This window comes from Chrysochloris asiatica, unplaced genomic scaffold (assembly GCF_000296735.1).
Source record: "Chrysochloris asiatica unplaced genomic scaffold, ChrAsi1.0 scaffold00110, whole genome shotgun sequence".
NCBI lineage: Eukaryota > Metazoa > Chordata > Mammalia > Afrosoricida > Chrysochloridae > Chrysochloris > Chrysochloris asiatica.
In genome coordinates, this window is record NW_006408628.1 from 3,440,848 (window position 1) to 3,456,516 (window position 15,669).

At 36.5% G+C, this 15,669-nt stretch overlaps 1 protein-coding gene across 1 annotated transcript in view; it reads right to left on the minus strand.

Annotated features, from left to right (window-relative positions):
• Window positions 1-15,669, minus strand: part of ABCA12 (ATP-binding cassette, sub-family A (ABC1), member 12) — a 221,686-nt gene that overhangs the window by 79,382 nt on the left and 126,635 nt on the right. Inside the window, exons 14-19 of the mRNA XM_006867786.1 lie at window positions 14,345-14,469; window positions 11,846-12,019; window positions 6,953-7,117; window positions 6,406-6,616; window positions 4,796-4,935; window positions 1,846-1,965 (exon numbers count right to left, since the gene is read on the minus strand). Of these exons, the coding sequence (XP_006867848.1) occupies window positions 1,846-1,965; window positions 4,796-4,935; window positions 6,406-6,616; window positions 6,953-7,117; window positions 11,846-12,019; window positions 14,345-14,469 (935 nt within the window). The remainder of the gene's footprint in view (window positions 1-1,845; window positions 1,966-4,795; window positions 4,936-6,405; window positions 6,617-6,952; window positions 7,118-11,845; window positions 12,020-14,344; window positions 14,470-15,669) is intronic.

Here is a 15,669-nt window from a genome sequence, read left to right on the forward strand (position 1 = left end):
CAATATTTTCTGTTTTGTTATCCTGAAGATAGATGATTAAGGAGAACATATATTATTGAACACATAAATAATAAAATTCATTTTTAAGACATGCATCTGCTGAGAGACCTAAGGGTACTTGTCAGTATGTAGTAATTGTTGTTGTTGTTAAGTGCCATTGAATTAGTTCCAACTCACAGTGACCATACATAGAGTTTCCAAGGAGCAACTGTTGAGTTTGAACTGCTGACCTTGCAGTTCAAACTGACCTTGTGGTCCAGTGCATTGTGCTGCAGTACCCCACAGCATGTAGACTGAAGGTTATTATACAGATACACACTGTGATAATTTAACTCCTTTAAAATATAACTGTTTGCCAGGAATTAACTTGGACATCAAGGAATCAGAGTGTTGCTAACCATCAAAGCACTGTGTTATTTGCAAATGGTAGACAATCCATCATACCCTGGCTCCGTTCTCCCATTATTCCTCTCACAATCACTCCTCTATATCATATACAACCCTACTTTCAAATGCTTCCACACATATGATCTTACTCAATCCTCACAAGTCTGTGAAGTATTAGTAATATGCCCATTTTAGAGATTCATAAACTACAGCTTAGGTATTATAAGTTGTCTAAGAGTTCACAGTAGCAAAACTAAGTCTTGATATTGCAAATTTACTACATGCTTGCAGATTTAAGATTCCTCAGTAATTAAGAATAGCTTATTTTGATCTAAAACAGAATAAAGGCACTTTCATTAATTGATCCGTTTAACATTATGGTCACAGAATTTCTTCTTAGCAAAGTACTTTGCTTTTGAACTATTATACATTGAATACATTCTTTTTTAATTCATAATATTAACTAACAGAAGTTTCCTTGATGAATTTTTTTTTTTTTTTTTTTGCTTTTCTGTTCACAGGAGAGAGAGAGAAAAAAAAATCAGCAGAATAGAGCAGCATTCCATTTAGGAAAATACATATGTCAAAAAAGTCCTCCCCTCAGAGCCTTTGTTATCTGAGATGTACTGGATAAAAACCTGTAAAAATGTGTAAAATTGGAATCAAAATTTAACAGTAAATTATGGAAAAGATGTTTGATGAGAAGCTTTCTTGATTTTATATTTATCAAAACTAGGAGTCTTGATGTGGTGCTGTAGGATAAGCAGAGGCCTGCTAACCACAAGGTCAGTGGTTCAAACCCACCAGTCACTCCTCAGAAATCCTATACAGGGGTGCTATGAGTTGGAACTAGCTCAACAGCACTTTATAACAACAGCAACACTAAATATCTAGTTTAAAAATTGATTTTATTTTATGTGCACTAATTTTTAGTCAAGCTAAATATGTAAAACATCTTTTGGTATGCTTTTTCTGAGACAGTTGGTATTTGATAATGCATATGCTTCAACCAAAGACTCTCTAAAGAGAGGACTTTTCTCCAGAATGTGACTAATTTACAGTTGTGATTTAGTTAAAATACAAAAACAAAAACAAAAGAATCCATACTTGAAAGTGGAGAAAGAAGTCAAGCAAGCATATTTTAAAGCTGTTTTTGTTTTATAGCATTGTACTTTTGCAAAATTGATTTCCATGACTAATTTTTCTCTCAAGATCAACTTATCAAAACATCTTATCTCTGAGTTGCAGAGGAGCTGTGTGTGGTCTAAGAGGTGAGCATGGCTATCAATGTGAACTGCAGATCTGCTATGCAGCCTCAGACCCAGTCTCTAGAAGAAAGGCAATTTTAATCTGTTGAATATGTATTCATCTTTACTATCTACCAAACCACATAATGAAAGCATCAAAATCTCAAATCACTGTAATTCCTACTAAGGTGATGGCAGAAGCGTCTCATACCTGGAGCATTGGAATCGTCTGGTTTATCAGCTGGAAAGAAGACATGAAAAATGGCGATCGATGTATCCACTCTTGAGATTTCTCCCTTAATTCTGCCAGTTGCCTTAGAGTTACATTCGACTTAAAGACAAAAAAAATACAACAGAACTGGACTGTTAGTATATTTCCTCTATTCCACAAAGGTATCTTAAGGTTGTTTTGTGATAGAACTTTAAAAAGCAGTGCTAAAATACACAGTGAGTTTAAAAGAAAAGAAAGAAAAAGTCAGAGATGGCCCACACAAAGTTTCAAGTGGTAGTTTTCACAGTGTTAAGATAATTTATAGAAACTATGGAGAAGTCAGTGGCTGTTTCATGCCCATAGTGATTTTTTAAAAATATTTTTATTGTGAATTGAGTGAAAGGTAATAGGGCAGATCATCCCATAGTGGATTTACAGCCAAAATGAAGGCACACCTTTTGGAATTTACACAAGTTAGTCTTTTTTATCACTGACACTCTTTACTTTACTACATAAGAAACATCCTAGATCAAGGAGCTCCGGTAGCATAGTGGATTATGAGCTGGGATCTGCGAGTCACTCAGCAGGAAAAAGATGAGGCTTTCTGCTGCTGCCCGTAAAGATTTACAGCCTCAGAAACCCAATACAGGGTCATTATGAGTCAGAACCAACTTCACGGCACACCAACATCACCACAAGTTCACGGTCACAGGGAGAAGAATATTCTCATATGTTGTTGGTGTAAATGGATGTATTACATGCACTCTTTTTGGAAAATAATCTGATAACAGATAGTAAAAGAAAATACAATATCCTTTAAACCTGAACAGTCATCTCATTAAAACCAAAATACTATACACACTAGAGAACTTGTTGTAGAATTGCTTCTATGAGCAAAAAATGAACCCTGGAAACAAAATGAATGTCCAACAACTGAGGATTCATTGAATTCCATGCTGTGAAAAAATGCAGCCTATAAAGAATATATTACACGATATCAATGAAGCTGACAGCTTTTCTACCAGATATTGTGGAGCAAGAAAATTAATCCATAGAAAAGTATTATGTTACAAACTCATTTCATCAGTGCAAACAGTGACCAAAGAGCTCTGCATATTAACTAAACTGTAGACAGTATAATAAACTGTAAATAGTATAGTAGCTGTAAAGGACTAGGGGAATTTGGAGAAATTATAAGAAGAAACATCCTTGAAGGCCAGAGTGCATGAGTTGGCATCAAAACAAGAGTGGGATCAAGATGGGAGGGAAACAAGAAATATGAGCCATAACACAAGTAGATATATGCACACCAATGTTCATAGCAGCACTATTCACAATAGCAAAAAGATGGAGACAGCCTAAATGCCCCTCAGTTGAAGAATGGATAAACAAACTATGGTAAATACACATAATGGAATATTATGCTACCTTGAAGAATAACAAGGAAGCTGCAAGCCACTGCATAACATGGATGAACCCTGAGGACATTATGTTGAGTGAAATTAGTCAGTCACAAGAGGAGAAATACTGCATAGGATAACTACTGGAAAAGACTAAAAAAAAATAACCTATACTAAAGGGGGTGGGATTCCTTGCTGGTTACCGAGGTGTGAGGGCTGGGGTTAGGGGGGGAGGGGAAGGTTTAGCACAGGACAGGGAATAGAAATAGGATAGTTTTGGTGACGGGAGGGGGGCAATACACAATAGGGAGAGGGGCTGTGTGCTGACGTCCTTGGGTGGGGGAGCAGGCTTGTAATGTATACCTTTTGGTTGGCTGATGATGCATGGAGGGGATTGAACCATGGCAGTGAAATGATATATGATGAATATAAAGCTAATGTTCTCCTGTGTAAACTATCACATAATTCACAATAAAACATTAAAAAAAAAAAAAAGATGGGAGGGAAAGTGGCATTGAGTACCAAATGAAAGAGGAAGAAGAAAAAAAATGATTTCATTGAAAAAATAAACATGCATATGGTTCATCTGTGTAAAATTATTTGTAGCTTCATCTGTCTAAAATTATTTGTAAATACTTATTTACAATGTAAATAAACAAAGTAATACAAACAATAAAAAACTAAGATTGTTCTGGAAATTGACAATAATCAAATGCCTGGAGACCTGGTGTGGCACTGTGGGTTAATGTGCTGGATGGTAAAGTCGTTTGAACCGCATGATTAGTGGTTCAAGCCCACCAGTCACTTCTCAGAAACCCTATGCAGGGTTGCTATGGGTCGGAAATGACTCAACAGCACCTAACAACATTTCCATATAAACCTAGCAAAAATGTTATATTCACATAAACTGTAAAGGAGAGACCAAGTAATGGTAAAAATCTAAAACGCGGAATTGTTTTTCCATTTCATCTCTCATTTCAAAAGTATTAAGTATACAATTTAAATCATTAAAGTCAATTTTAAAAGTAAGAGGAAAATGCTACCATGGTTAAATTAGGGCGATGATAAGTACAGTTATTATTAACAATATTCTCTTTCTCCACATCGCTCCTCTCTATAAACATAAGATATTAAAATGTTCAGCCAAATATGAAGCCAAGAATCTATACTTTAGGGATTGTTTTTAATAAAACTAGTTGCATAATGCCCCAACATTATTTTTTCTAGTGACATTATTTTTAAATACTTTTAGACACTAGTTGCAGACATAATTTTTTTCTTTTAAGATATATTGACATATCTGAGCTCTTGCTTCACCCTAACCTCATTCTCTTTTGGCAATATGATCTAATTCTCTTCAAAGTGGTACTATCCAACTGACATCACTTTCACATATATGTATAGGACAGAAGTTGAGAGTTTCAGAAAGCTAGGTGTAATAACAGGTGAGAAATAAAGTAAGCAAATGAACTAGGGTGTATTTGAAAGCTGACTACTTTAAAAATCATCTTCATACCCAAAATTGAAAATTTGAGTAATAACAATCAAACCTTTTCCATTATTGCTTTAGTGACTGGGGTGTACGGTGCATATAAAATCCTTCCCAACAACATAGGTTTCAAGAAAGCCCAAATCACCGGTCCAGCAGGCATGTTAATGATGTCTTTGTAAAGGGAGAAGCAAAATGAGGCTGAAAGGAAAAAAGTGAAATAAAACCATTATGTATTTCAAATTTGCTTCTTCAATGACATACATTATTATAGTCACACCCTACAATACATGTCTTAGCACTTCCTGTATGATTAACAGATATGAGGTATCTAGTATCAAAGTGAGAAAACATAGTAACAAATCTTTTAAGGTGTGAATATTTTAAGCAAATAAGCAAGCCTAGTATATGTGATGGTGCTTTGCCAAGAGTAGATAGAAAGATTGAAAACTCCATCTCAAAACTGCTTCCAACATTTTAGAATTGCTTCCAAACAGATCCATCTCACAAGCATTTGATTAAAAAAATGACACAAATCCTTGTTACTGGGATACTGCCTGACACGTAAGCAATGTTTGTTGAATGAATTTTAAAAAGAGATCGAGCAAATCCAACTGCTCTTCTGAACACATATATTATTTGGAAAGAGCTCAGCTGATCATATTTTCCATTTCAAAGTTTATAGATGAAGTAAACACCATTGATGTACCACTAAACATTTATAGTTCTGCTGTTTTCAGGAAACTCTACCTTGTACAATAAAAACATACAATTTTAGAAAATTAAGAAAAAAAACTATTGACCAGAGCAGACTTACGGCATGTTTTTGAATTCTCTACTGGCAAGGCACAGTAAGTCAGACCAGGTATCAAAGCTCTTTTTTTTAACCTTACTTTAGTGCAAGAAAAGGCTCGGAGACCTTTCAGGGATTTAAACACTGCAGGGGCAGCAAGGAAAGGTGATCGTAATGAAGAATTTGTGAAAGAAAAGGTTGGTTCAATCTACTGAAAGTGAGGGTAAATTTATATAACATTCAAGGGCAAGTCCGGAGAAAGATGAAGCTATCTGCTCATGCAAATATTTACAGCCACAGAACCAACTGGAAGGTTCTTAACAACAGCAACAATTGACAAGGCAGACCTCGTGATACTTCAACAATTCTGAGTACAGTACTGTGGTTAAAAGAACAGACTTTTTCAGCAAGTGTCTCAGTTCAAATCATAAATCACAGCCTTGATACTTCCAGATTGGAAACTGTAGCCAAGTGACTAATTTCTTTGTGCCTCATTGTTCCTTCTATAAAGAGGGAATGACAGTAATTCTTGCCCCTTAAGACTGGTGTGAAGAGCAAATAAATTAATAAACATTACATTTGAGGCATGTGGTATGTGTTGGATAAGTGTTTTCTATTTTTATTCTTGGGAAAATTGCTTCATTTACTATGGAATGAGAAGATAGTCACATACTAGACAATGTTGCTAGGTAACATAATTTACACGGATTAAGAAGTATTGCTGTTGTTACGTGCTGTCCAGTTGGTTCCAACTCATAGCAACCCAGTATAGGGTTTCCAAAGAGTGGCTGGTGAGTTTGAACCACCAACCTTGAGGTTAGCAGTCCAGTGTTTACCTTTCAGAGACACCCCAGGACTCCACTTAGAGGTATACTCACTGGTATTTAAAGGAATTCCATATTTTGAAGCGACTTGCTCTTTGGTTAATTTATAAGTCAAAAAATCCTTAGTGTGATTGCCTTTTGGCTTCTGGGAAGAGGGCAACATGGCAGTTAAATATTCAGTGGTAATTCCTTGGGAGCACAATGCTTGGGAGATAGTACTAAATGATCCTTGGGGTGTGTTCATTCTGTTGCCTCGGTACATTTCCTGTGAGATAAAAATTCATGATTTATTAATGTCCTGTGAGCTATAGATGTACTGAACACAATATAGAAGAAGGAAAAAAACACCCCTGAGCAGACTTAGTGCATCATTACAATTTCTATAATTCCTTTAAAATGTACATCTGAAATCTAAGTGCAGAATGGTAGACTTAACCAATTTAGTGATAAATGATGTTGCCCACGTAGAAGAGTTTTCCTATAGGTAATTTTCATTTGATTTACTGAAGTTGTAGCTGAATATATTATAACTAATCTGAAGTGAAAGCTAATATGACAAAAGACATTTTACAACAAGAACATTTCTGGGCAACTTCTCTACCTGAGCAAATGGAACACTTCTAGGCAGATGCATTTGTTTCAGGGATCTCATTTTGTCGAGCAGCAAACTTGAGCTGGAAGCCATCTGATTAAGAATCTCCTTCAGCCTGATGAACAGTTCTATCATCTTTTCTGCCGGTTTTTGATCTTGCCTAGGGAAAAACACCTAATAGAAACAATAAAAGCAAATGATTTATGCGAAGAAACTGGGACTTTCATTCAATGTTGGTGAGAGTGTAAAAAAGGTGCAGTCACTTTGCAAAACCTTTAAGCAATTTATTAAATTGTTAAACATACAACTGAGAAATCCTATACCTAGGTATGAACTCCAGGAAAATGAAAGCATATATCCACTGAAAGACTTGTATGTGCATATTCACAGCAACATTACAGCCAAAAAAGTGTACCAGTCCAGATGAATGAGTAAGTAAAATGTGGCATATCCCTTTAATGGAATACTAATTGGCACAAAATAAAAATAAATAAAATACTGATACTTTCCGCAACACCTATGAGTCTCAAAAACATAATGCTAAATTATTAACACCCTGTGATATGCAAGATGACACAATCTTGCTTGCTGAAAACAAAGAGGGCTAAAAATACTGATGAAGATCAAAACCACAACCTTCTGTATGACTTGTACCTCAATGAAATGAAAACAAAAATCCTCACCTCTGGACCAATAAACAACACCCATATAAATGGAGAAAAGATTGAAGTTGTCAAAGACTTCATGTTGCTTGGATCAACCATCAACACTCATGGAAGCAGCAGTCAAGAAATCAAATGACACATTGCATTGGGTAAATCTGCTACACAAGACCTTTTTAAAGTGTTGACAAGCAAAGATGTCAGCTTGAGGACTATGGTGAGTCTGATCCAAGTCATGATATTTTCAATACCCTCATATGCATGCAAAAGTTAGATCGTGAAAAAGGAAGACTGTAGAAGAATTGATATATTTGAGTTATGGTGTTGGAGGAGAATATTGAAAGTGCCATGGGCTGCCAAAAGAACCAACAGATCTGCCAAAAGAATAACAGCCAGAGATTGCCTTGGAAGCCAGGTTGGCCAGACATCGTCTCTCATACTTCAGACACATTATCAGGAGGGATCAGTCCCTGGAGAAAGATATCATGTTTGGTAAAGTGGAGGGTTGGAGAAAAAGAGGAAGCCCCCTAACAAGACGGATTAGCACAGTGACTACAGCAGTGGGCTCAGGTTTAGCAACGATTGTGAGATTAGTGTGGGACTGGGAGGTGTTTCTTTCTGTTATGCATAGGATGCCTATGAGTTGGTGCCTACTTGATGGTACCTACCAACAACAAGTGAAAGGAGCCAAATACAAAAGGCCACGTAGTACCTGACAACAATTGATAAGAGATTCTAGAAAAGGCAAATCTATAAACAGAAAATCAATGAGAGGTTGCCCTGAGCTGAGGTTCAGGGTAAGAAATGACTGCAAATAGAAATGAGGCTTTTTTTCTACTATGAAATTGTGTTGGTTTTGTAACTCTGTACATTGACTAAGAATCATTGGATTGCACACTAACAAGTAGATTTTATGCTATATAAATTATACCTCAATAAAAGCATCAAAAAACAATTTTAAAAGTCAGAAAAGCAAAAGTCTAATTCTTCAGGGGTTCTATGGCTTCAAAATTATAAAACATATATCTAAAAATCAGAAACGCTCTGCCAACAGTCCAAGTGATTTATCAAGATAAATAGTTATAATTACCTAATACTTGCTGGCTGCAGGAAAGAACATTGAAAATATTTTAAGGCAATTTAACTGTTTTATTCATTCATTCAATAACATTAGGTTCTACTATGTTGCCAATGGGCTCTGGTGGCACTGTGGTTAAGTGCTCAGTTGCTAATTGAAAGATTAGCAGTTCAAACCCAAGAGTTGCCCCGAAGTAGAAGACGTGGTGTTGACTTTTGTGAAGATTATTGTTGTTGTTAAGTGCCATCAGGTTGATTCTGACTCATAGTGACCCTGTATAGTGTTTCTGAGCCTGTAAATCTTTGTGGGAGCAGAAAGCCTCATCTTCTCCCATGGAGCTGCTGGTGGGCTTGAACTGCCAACCTTGTGGTTTGCAGTCCAATGGTTATCCTACAGAGCCATGGTGTTCCCTTCTGTGAAGGTTACGACATTCAAAGTCTAAGAGGCAGTTCTACTCTGTCCTCTAGGCTTGCTGAGTCAGAATTGCCACGATGGCAATGGGTCTGATTGACTTTGTCACCAGCACTGTGTGTGGTAATGGGTACCCTGTGGTGCAAAACTTGACATCTTCCCTGGGCTCATGGGATTTCAGTCTAATGGGAGAGACTGTCATCAAGCAAGTCAAAGAGGGAAGCCTGTGTGAGAGAGAATGGGGAGAATTTAGGCAACAAATGAAAAGGTTTCTCTCCAAGGTGGAATCTGAAAAATGAGAAAGAACAAACTATGGGAAGAATAAGGAGGAAGACTGTAGGCAGAGGGGGAAAGATGTCTGAGGGCCTCGAGGAAAATTCCTGGTGTGCTTGAGGATGTCAAAGTCCACCATGGTGAGTGTGAGATTCAGCTGGAAGGGTAGCCTTGTATTCCTATCCCCTTCACTGGAGAGGTCTCATTCATGGAGACAAACCTACCTGTCTTAACAGGATGACTACTAACTGCAGTCAGCTATTTATAATTTAGAATCAATATTTGAATTTTCCTTCTAGTTCTGCCAAAATTCTAGAATTCTGGAAAAATTAGAAGGAAAATGGAAATAAATTGGTAACCAATGGGAAATACTTATCTTTGTTTGCAATGCCTGAAAACAATTAGGAAAGGTCTTGCTTGTCAAACACATGTGCTTACTAGACTCAGCAGGAAATACTTCATTTGATTCCTGTTATGTGGAAATCATTTAAAATAAGAATTAAATTTTAAGTGAACACAATGAATACGTTCATGTCTTATGCATTTGAAGTTGCAGTTCATATAAACTAATTATGTGGTTAGTTTACATAAAGGATGTTTGCTATGTTCCACCACGAGCCCTGCACTCTTCCAGACATTTGGAATATTATAGTCAACAAAGATGTCAGTTGTTGAGCTTCCATCATATTGAGGACGTTGTCGGTGTTGTTAAGTCCATCAAATAAGTTCTGACTCATGGGTATCCTGTATGGAGTTTCCAAGGATCAGCTTGGTGAGTTTGAACTGCTGTTCAAACCAACCTTGTGGTCCAGAGCTTATCATTAAGCGCCAACACAAAAATTAAGTAAAACATCTTATATGCCAAAAACATGGTTGAAAACAAATAGAACAGGAAAAGAGTTTTCACAGTGTTGCAAGGAAGATGAGTTATATTTTGAATAGGGTGGTTCTAATTCGGGCAGTGAACCACAAGGTCAGCAGTTCGAAACTACCAGCTGCTCCATGGGAGAAAGATGAGGCTTTCTGCTCCCGTAAAGATTTACAGCCTCGGAAACCCTGTACAGGGTCACTATGAGTCGGAACCGACTTCATGGCACATAACAACAATTTATAAATAGCTGACTGCAGTTAGTAGGCATCCTATTAAGACAGGTAAGTTTGTCTCCATGGAGGAAGGTTCATCAATGAATGGGATATAAATACAAAGCACAGCAGGCTCATTGAGAAGGTCAAGCCTGAGCCAAGACAAGTAGCCATGCTAATCACATGACATTTGCTGTCTGCCTGAAGCGGTACCATGTAGCTGCCATGAGTCCAGAGAACAGCCAAGCACAACTGAGATGTCAGAGATAAAAAGAAGTTGTGTACATCAAGGTTTGCTTTTTTTAGGGTTTGGGAATTTACTTGAACAGAATGAGGAACTGCTGCAAGGTTTTGAGCAGAAGGGTGACATATGTGATTTACAGTTTATAAAGTAGACTCTGGCTTCTTGGAGGTGGTGAGGGATGTCATTGAGAATCATGGTTCAGGGTAATGGTCATTCAGAACCGGCCCTAACACATTTTCATCCCCATTATAAGTATAAGGCAGCTTTGTGCATCTGGTTTTTACTTTAAAGAGAGAAACATGTTTTTCAGGATTTTCAATCGCTTAGAAATATTTTTTACCAAATGTATATTAGAGTATACATAGGTGTTAACTTTTCCTATTTTATGTTTCTTAAGCTTTCAAATAAATACTTACAAAGCATCTACTAACTTCAAAATACTGTCATCTCTGGCTTTGTTGTTAGGTGTCATAGAGTTAGTCCCAACTCATAGTGACTCTGCATAGGGTTTCTGAAGCTATAAATCTTTATAGAAGCAAAAAGACTCCTCTTTCTCCCTTGGAGCAATTGATGAGTTTGAACTGCTGACCTTGTTAGCAGTCCAGTGTTTACCCACAGCACCACGAGCACTGTCTTTGGTTTTACTAAACCCTAATAATGAGTATTTGTTTTGTTCTTCTGGAAAATAATGGTAACCTCTATCTAAATTGATAAAAACATGAAAGGAAAAAAAACCTTAAGAACACCTCCAGAAACAACAACAAAAAACCCTGTTTTTAATTTGTTAAAAAATGCAAACAAACAAAACCCAGTAACTTTGTTCTCAGTTTTATGTATCAATCTAAGTTAATGCATTTTCATTATTTAAAAATAATGATAACATTTGCATTTCATACTTTATATTAAATTTACTTCTTAGTCTTGGATGCACAATCTGAGAGCTAAAAAGGCAATAATACTTGTTTCCTCATCTATAAAATGAGCAACTTTCAATACAGAATCTCTAAGGCCCTATTTAATACTAAAATAAAGCTTTAATTTCAAAAGCTGTATAAATGGGTCTCATTCCTTAGCAGAGAGAATACACATGCAATCAAATACTTTTTATACTATATCCTGAATATAAACACATTTCCATAACAGCAACGTGCCTTGTATGTGAAGTTGTAGATATCTAAGTAGTGAAGAAGGGTGAGTCCGATGAGGTAAGATTGACGGGACCTCTCTGGAAGAGACAGGTGGCAGAATTCCTTCATCACATCTTCCAATTCGGGATTGGAGATGTTAGCGTCACAAGAATGTAGCCAGAATACACGTGAAATAATCTAAAAATTGGAGAAAGAAAAATATTTTAGCTGTGCATCATCTTAGAATCATTTGTTCATTTTGAGAGACTTTTCCTGTGCTCTTAGATTGATTTTAAAGTATGAAAAATTATCCCTGAGAACAAAATATATAATTCACCCTCATGGTCCAATTTTCAGCCAAGCAGGAGACAGGTATGTAGGAGAGTGAACAAACCTTGTAAAGTGTGCTCACCATGGAACAAAGGGTCAGTCATTCACAATCAAAAGGGCAACATTTACCTAAAGACAAAGTTGAGATGGGATGGGAAGGTGGGTGGAATAGAAATAGAACCCACAGGGAGGAAGTGGCATAACTATTGTTCCAAGGAGGGGGTTGCAATCATTGAGATGAAACAAAGTGTATCATTTGTTGAATGTAAAACTGATCATCTTGCCTGTACACCTTTACTCAATTCACTATAACAAGTTAAAAAAAAAAAAAAAAAAAGAAGGAAATGCATTTTATTTAAAGCACTGATTCCTATGGTAAAGCTACAGATAGCCCATATGTCACTGGAAAGATTAGACAATCAGATGAGAAAAAGAGTAAGGAGTGAAAGATGGCGGCTGTATTTCTTGCTTCAACAGCAGGGTGACTGGTGGTACCAAGAAAGAAAATTGATTTGGAGTAAGTTTGGGAAGAAAACATTTGTTTAATATTCATGCCACATTGAAAATTTTGGTGTTTACTACCATTGAGTTGGTTCCAACTTAAAGCATCCCTGTATAGGGTTTCTGAGAAGCATACTGGTGGGTTTGAACCACCTGCTTTGTGGTTCAAGCCAACTTTGCTGCCCAGTGCTTATTCTACAGTGCCACATTCAAACTGCATTTTATTTTTATAATAATTTTCTGTTGTAATACTGTATTATAAAAGGATACCTGCTAGCATAGTTACAAGGTCACAAGGCTCAGCAATTTGAATCTAGCAGCTGTTCCATGGGAGAGAGATGAGGCTTTCTACTCTCGTACAGATTTATACCCTTGGAAACCCTACACAGGGTCACTATGAGTCAAACTGGCTCTCTGGCACGTAACCACCACCTATAATATACTCTGTGAATCCTGAGGTGAAAGGCACAAAAAAGAAAAACACAGAAATAAAAAGAAGAAACTATCACAGGAAAATGTTAATCAACCATCCTGGGCAGGCACTTTTGCGTGGAGGTGACCTGTCAATCAATAAAGGAAGGGAGGTCTCTATCATCCCTCATACTATTGAGGGGAAACAAGGAGAAAGGTTTATGAAAGGAAGCATGGAAGTGTCTTTCCTTTTCCTTTTGAAAATAATAAAAAATTTCACTTTACTTTTACACATTTTTATTTACCAACATAAACGGCTCCTCAGAAATCAAAAACATGACTGACAAAATTCTATCTTAGGATCAAATAAGCAAATAGTAGAGGTCAAAGGCAAAAGTTGAGTAGATATTGTTTGCTAGACCAAGAGACAGACTAGTGGAGACAAAGTGGCTTTAATTTTTATATGGGGGAACCAATTAAAATGACATCAGTAAACCTAGATCCCCACCACACACACCCTGCCACCCCCACCCCCCCCAGGCAGCCTTAAAGACTTTTAAAAAACATTATCTGACTCAATGGTACTTAACAACAACAACAAAGAGAGTAACTGGAGTGTTCTTAGAAATGACACACTCTGTCTGCGTAGGTTTTTAATGGCTGAGGCCGCTAGCTCTGCAGCTCTTTTGGAAATTTTCTGACATTTCCAGACAATGGACTTAGAAAAGGGATACAAGATAAGACATTTCAAGTGGAAAACCCTATTATTAGTCTAAAGGAAAATGACATTATTCATTTTCACACCAAAAAATGTTTACCATAGGACAGATTTACCCAGAGTGCCTCTGACCATATCCATTTTGTATGCTGTCTTGTCTGCATACATTGGGAATTTGAAATTGTAAAAGAGATTATTCATTTCTATTTTAGTTTCAACAAATTGTAGGTGGTTGTTCTGTCTCTCTGTCCCCAATTAGATGACTGAAACTGGATTTGGGTATCTTCATAATAGTATGTGCAACTTTCTTCAAGTGTGACTATGATTGCTGCTGTCAAGAATTATTGATGGCACTGATTATTTAAGACAGTCATTTGGTGGTAAAGAAAACAAGAGGGACAGGAAAGGAAAAACAGAGAGAAAGGAAAACAGTGCCATTCTTCTTCCTTCTTCTCTTGTATCTTTACCTAAGAATTAGGCCTTTAATTTTACCATTTGCCAAAAGGTTCCCTAGATTTGTCAGGAACTTGCCAGCATTTTACTGATAAGTGCTTGTCACCCACCTCAGCTCTGTTGTCTGGTATAGGAATAGCCAACAACTTGTCCACACTTGTATTGGACATTCCTGTTGATGTCCTCAGCTCTTCTTTTAGCTTCTCAACATTTTTAAACATTTCTATTAATCGACCTACAAGAAAAAAAATCACATGTTGTTACAGTGTCTCTCTCTCTTTTTTTTTTGTCATATTAATCTATAGAGATATTGTCTAGACTAAGAACACATATTCAATGCTCTGCGTTGTATGTCGGGAACAGATGTCTTCCCGTTCTGGCAGTCTTTGCCACTTAAGATCTATTTCGATCTGATTTAAACTTGTTCCTATTATGATATCATTAACTCAAGGTAACAAATTGCTCAGGCTTATAAATTTCCCTTAGATGTCCACAACTCAAGGTTGATTCAAGGAAAATATGGATTCCTCGCAGATTTAGGTCACATCATACACTAAATAAATATCTCTCCATGTGATTTAAAGCTGCACAAATTCAAAATGCTTTTTGGCTCATGTAACATTGTCAGCCGAGGACAAGGTTTGCCAAATCCACGACATAATGCCATCGACCATTTTTCCTTAACTTTGCATGTCATACTAAAGTCTGAAAAGTGCTTCCATAATCATGATCTCATTTTTAAGTAGAATATGTTTAACTCCAAACTCTTTCAGATAGTGGTTATAATTATTTCATATCTGGATCATTTAATGAAGAACAAACAATATTTTGACTTTATTTGGGCCTATCACCTTCTCCACAATATCTTTGGCTTCTTTTTTCAAGTCTCCCTTGTGCAAATGTACCTTCCTTTATTTTTGGACTTATTTACCTTCTAATTTTGAGCTGCTTGTTGACCTAAACTGTGAATGCCTTTCTTTCAGTATTGCAGTATTATGAAGAGAAGAGTCATATTGTGTGTTGAATCATGTTCAGAATACTAAAGCTGGTTTGGAATTGAGAGTTCTGTAGACAGTAGTGCATCTGTTTTGTTTTTGTTTTTGTTTTTTTTTAATTAGATTATTCTCACAGAAGCAAATGCATGTTCATCCCAGCTCTTGTAACTGATAATCAAATTTACTTTAATATGTAAGTAAAACAAAAGTTGAATGGACTAACTAGTCAAACACTAAAGACTTTTTGCAATGAATTTGAATTTTTCTGTTAGTTTTCTAATGTGTTTATTCTAGACAAGTAACAATATCTGAAAATTTAAGGGTTCTCATGTGGTGGTACAGTAGTTTAAGTGCTCCACTGTTAAATGAAAGGTGGTCAGTTCTAAGCCACCAGCTGCTTCATGGGAGAAAGATGAGGCACTCTGCTTTCATAAAGATAC